The 4,088-nt window shown below is 28.2% G+C and overlaps 1 protein-coding gene across 3 annotated transcripts; it reads right to left on the bottom strand.

Moving 5' to 3' along the window:
* Positions 1-320: 320 nt before the first annotated feature.
* LOC110686781 lies at positions 321-4,088 on the bottom strand. 3 transcript variants are annotated; one of them, XM_021863379.1, is made up of 5 exons: positions 4,005-4,088; positions 3,860-3,934; positions 3,728-3,763; positions 657-804; positions 321-547 (listed from the first exon to the last, which is right to left on the bottom strand). In XM_021863379.1, the coding sequence occupies exons 2-5, from the start codon at positions 3,924-3,926 to the stop codon at positions 421-423; spliced, it is 378 nt and encodes a 125-aa protein (XP_021719071.1). In that variant the 5' UTR covers positions 3,927-3,934; positions 4,005-4,088; the 3' UTR covers positions 321-420. The 3 variants fall into 3 exon arrangements, 1 of the variants encoding a protein (XP_021719071.1); XR_002504293.1 differs by lacking the exon at positions 4,005-4,088 and having other exon boundaries at positions 3,728-3,767; positions 3,860-3,998; XR_002504292.1 differs by lacking the exons at positions 657-804; positions 4,005-4,088 and having other exon boundaries at positions 3,860-3,998.

Raw genomic sequence — 4,088 nt, 5'->3', positions numbered from 1 at the left:
TATTTTATTAGCTTATCAATAAATATTACAGTATTATTTTAATAAGATATTTTATGTATAGTTTCTAGGATTTTCTTATTTTGTTTAGGTTTTTTTTTTAACTTTTCCAATAAAACACTCTTTGTCTTCCCATTTTATTTTCAAATGATCCATTATATAATCATATATATATATTTATAATGACACCACATATGTTTATTAGCAAATTAAAACCATACTCCATCGTATTCACGAAATAAATAGCTAAGAGCACTTCGATCAAATAATGAAGTTAACAAAGCTATAGTAATAAAATAAAACATATATTGTTTGTATTTTAATCTTTACAGTCTTTAGCTAAATAGAATAGAATATTATACAATCAACCTTTAATATTTCTTAAATGATAATGCAGCAATATTACTACAAAACATTAAATTTTTACATATTCTTAGTTATATTATTATCACATAACAATTTATAAAAGTAGTGGATTTTACCAAGACCAGGAATCTTGATACTTAGCATAGATTCTTTTTGCTGGATGCCACTTCCTCCATTATCCACACTACCAAAAAAAATAACATTCATAGTAAAAAAAACAAATAAATATATATGTTGTTCATAAAATATACTGGTAACACTTAAAGGTGATTAATAGGGAAAGAGAAACATACATAGGAAGGGAAACAAAATTAGTAGGTGAAGGAATATCATCGTAGAGATATCCAGCAAGATGAACACCCCTCGAAACACTAAGGGAGAAGACTATGTCTTGAGATCCATGAAAATCCAAATTCAAAGTGGTCATATCACACTGACTTTCTGTAATACCCCAAATTTTAGAAAAATATTTTGAAAAGTTCCTACATTGTTTAATTTGGAGCCAAAATGAATTTTACATTTTGGCGCCAAAAATAAGTATTTAATCATTTGAATAATTAATTATTTCCGGATTTCTAAATTAATAATATAGGTTTAATTATCTTTTAAAGGTCGGTCCATATTTTATCATACTAACTATTTCAAGAGAAATATCTAATATACATTATGTATTTAACTAATTTTGATATTATCTAAAATATTTAATTCAATTATTTTCGTTTTTATTAAAAAAAATTAAAAAACTAACTACTACGTACAACTATATGTAGCCTAAAGTTTGGGTGGATAGTATTTTTTTTAAAGTGGTTAATTCTTGATAATCTTGATCCTTACTTCTACCAAAGCAACACTTATCGTATTTCTCTCCTCATCTTTTTATTTAATTTCCACATAAATTAATCTAGGCTTAATTGCATTCAAATTCACTTAACTAATCAAACATATCTTAATTCTACAATTCTTTGAAACCTATCTTTTCAATCCTTAATCACCTATAAATAGACCCTTCTTCCCACTCATTCACTCACACCAAAAATTAGAAAACCCTCTTGAGAACTCTCTAACTCACGCCCTCCTTCTTCCTCTCTTTCTTGCTTGCTTGCTTAAACAAACACTGCTAACCTACCATCTTTTTCCTAGCTGCTACTCATATATTTTTTGCCTACTACCCTCCTCCGTACAACATTTGCCGACTCCCGTCAACTAGACACCAGCATCATCACTACTCGTAAGGTGCTACGCAGCACCCCTGACCTTTTAATCCCAACATCTTTGTATGCATTGTTTTATACTATGCATAATAATGTTACGTATACTTTATTACTACTACTATTAATCATATTAGTATACATAATTATCTCCAAAAGTAAAGTGTGAGTTATATTCAAATTACGTACTAGACTCCTACCACTAGTATGTTAGACTAATATTATTATTATGATAGTACTAATAATTAATCATAAAGTTTTGGTTTTATAAGTTAATGGTAGTTCATGCACAAATAGAGTATTATTTATAGTTTTGTGTTAGTTTTGTTAACCTTATATTAATTAAGGTTATTTTAATTGTGTAGGATGAGTCTCTCGATCGTGGTCAAGTTTAATGGACGTACCTTAATTGTTCTCGTGATCAAGGTACGTATAGGAGGCTAGGTCCTTGATACAACCTTGAATGCGTATTTTGGTAAATGTTTATTTTAATGATTATTTAAATAAATGTTGCGTATGAATATTTAAATTAATGATTTTTATGATGAGTTAAAAATACATAACTTACGATTTAACAGTTTGATCTTTAAAAGTATTTATTGATTTAATAAAAGTTGTTTTATAAATCACTTGGTTGAATTAATTGCAACTCATTATGAGCCTGAGTATTTGATATTTTAATTGTCCCCCTACCCGGGACTGGTTAAGTAAGACCATGAGATTTGTATGATCTGGTCTTTCCTCGAGTATAGTATAACTTGTTTGGGGGGTGTGCATACTTAGGTGATGAGGAAAATTGGTTTGAATTTATATTTTATAATTAGAATGTTTATAAATTGGAAATTTATTGGTTTATGGATATTACTACCCTTGAACATTTAACATTTGGAAAGTCTAATTTTGGGAAAGTGACTTGTAGCAAGTTTAAATTTAAATAGTTATTCCAAATAATGTGTGCCTAATAAAAGTATTTACATGTCTTGCACTTATATGTACTTAACATTTTTGCTATTCTATTTTCCTTTTGTTTTGGTTCGCCCTGTTTACCATTACTGGTAAGCAGGCTTGATTTCAGGTGTGGAGTAGTTTGTGCGCATGCTAGAATCGGGATGAGATAACATAGTTAGGAGTTAAATTTTATTTTATGAATGGACAAGTTTTTATTGAAGTAAATTGAAAAGTTTTTATGGTTATTCATTTTATTAATAAAAGTTAGTTATTTTCAGCTGCAACTTGAGTATTTATTTAAGTCTTACGTATTTACGTGGCGGTAATATTCCCAATGCTATCTCTAAGGTATTTGTATATGTATAAATATAGTATTTACATAGAGGGAGATTTGGGGGTGTTACACTTATTCTCAATGAGCAAATTAGTATATCATTTTGATCATCGTAGTTCACGAAGACCAAGCTTCGAATGTTAATGTCCCCCGATTTTGTGTACTCTAAAGTAGCCTACAAATTATTCAACAAAATACATATTTTAGTCTTGGTTGTAAATGTTATTTTAACAACTATTCAAGAAAAAAAAAAAAAAAAAAAAAAAAAAAAAAAAAAAAAAAAAACTCCTTCAAATTAGTTACCTTTCACGCAAACGAAGTAACAAAGACTACTTATGCTTAAAAGGGGAAAACAAAAGGCTAAATAATTTAACTGGAAATTACTTCATTTATACATTATAAAATACTAAAACATTCTCCCTAAAAAACATTATAACTTATAAGTAGTTTGTTAAAACAATTAGTAAAGGATGAGGCTAGCATATCATTAATTTGCAATTTAATTTGCTAAGCTTTTTCGACTAGTTTTCATGATTTTAGTTTCAATTTTAAAGACTATCAAAGCCAAAAAAGAGTTTGAGATGTATAGGTTAGAATTACTATTTTTTGGGGAAAAAAAAATATCAGCAAAGAAATGAAATTTAATTTATAAGTGGTTTGATAAAACAATTAATAAAGGATGAGGCTAACATAAAATAATTGTATTGAATTAATAGTAACTTGTATTTAAATGGTGCAATCTAATATACTCGTATATTGTAGTGTTAGACGACAGTATATGCAAAAATTACAAACAAGGAAAGAAGTAAGCAAGTAAAGAACGAAAACAAAACTTAGGAAATACGAAGACTTTTAAATGAGTTAGAAGGCAAACCGAAGACGACGGAATTTTCCGGCAAAATCTTGATCCCTAGCTATCATCAACGGAAATTATTCATTAAATTAAGGAAATTAAATAAAAATAAATAATAAAACAAGAAATCTAACAAGGTGGGTTAATGGTTACCCCTAAACATCGAAGCAGGAGAAGAGTGATGAAGTTGATCTTCTGATGAAATTTCTTTGATAATCATTATCAAAACTGAAATTAAAATTGAAAAGGTTAAGATTTTTAGAGAGTGTATGTAAAAAGTATAGTTAAAAAGGGTTACGTGTAGTATTAGTGATACTATGATAGCGCGCCTCACACTCCTCAATTTAATCATCATACTTTTTCTCTGTCCTTTAATTACTAC

The sequence above is a fragment of the Chenopodium quinoa genome, unplaced genomic scaffold (genome assembly GCF_001683475.1).
Source record: "Chenopodium quinoa cultivar QQ74 unplaced genomic scaffold, ASM168347v1, whole genome shotgun sequence".
Classification (NCBI taxonomy): domain Eukaryota; kingdom Viridiplantae; phylum Streptophyta; class Magnoliopsida; order Caryophyllales; family Amaranthaceae; genus Chenopodium; species Chenopodium quinoa.
This window is presented reverse-complemented; position numbering and strand designations above follow the sequence as displayed.

Bases quoted from the DNA above. Each gene is read 5' to 3' on its own strand.
- LOC110686781 (XM_021863379.1), bottom strand. From the start codon at position 3,926: ATGATTATCAAAGAAATTTCATCAGAAGATCAACTTCATCACTCTTCT. The intron at 3,764-3,859 runs GTAACCATTAAC...GATGATAGCTAG, and splicing joins TCCTGCTTCGATGTTTAGGG to GGATCAAGATTTTGCCGGAA. The intron at 548-656 runs GTATGTTTCTCT...TTTTTTTGGTAG, and splicing joins AATTTTGTTTCCCTTCCTAT to TGTGGATAATGGAGGAAGTG.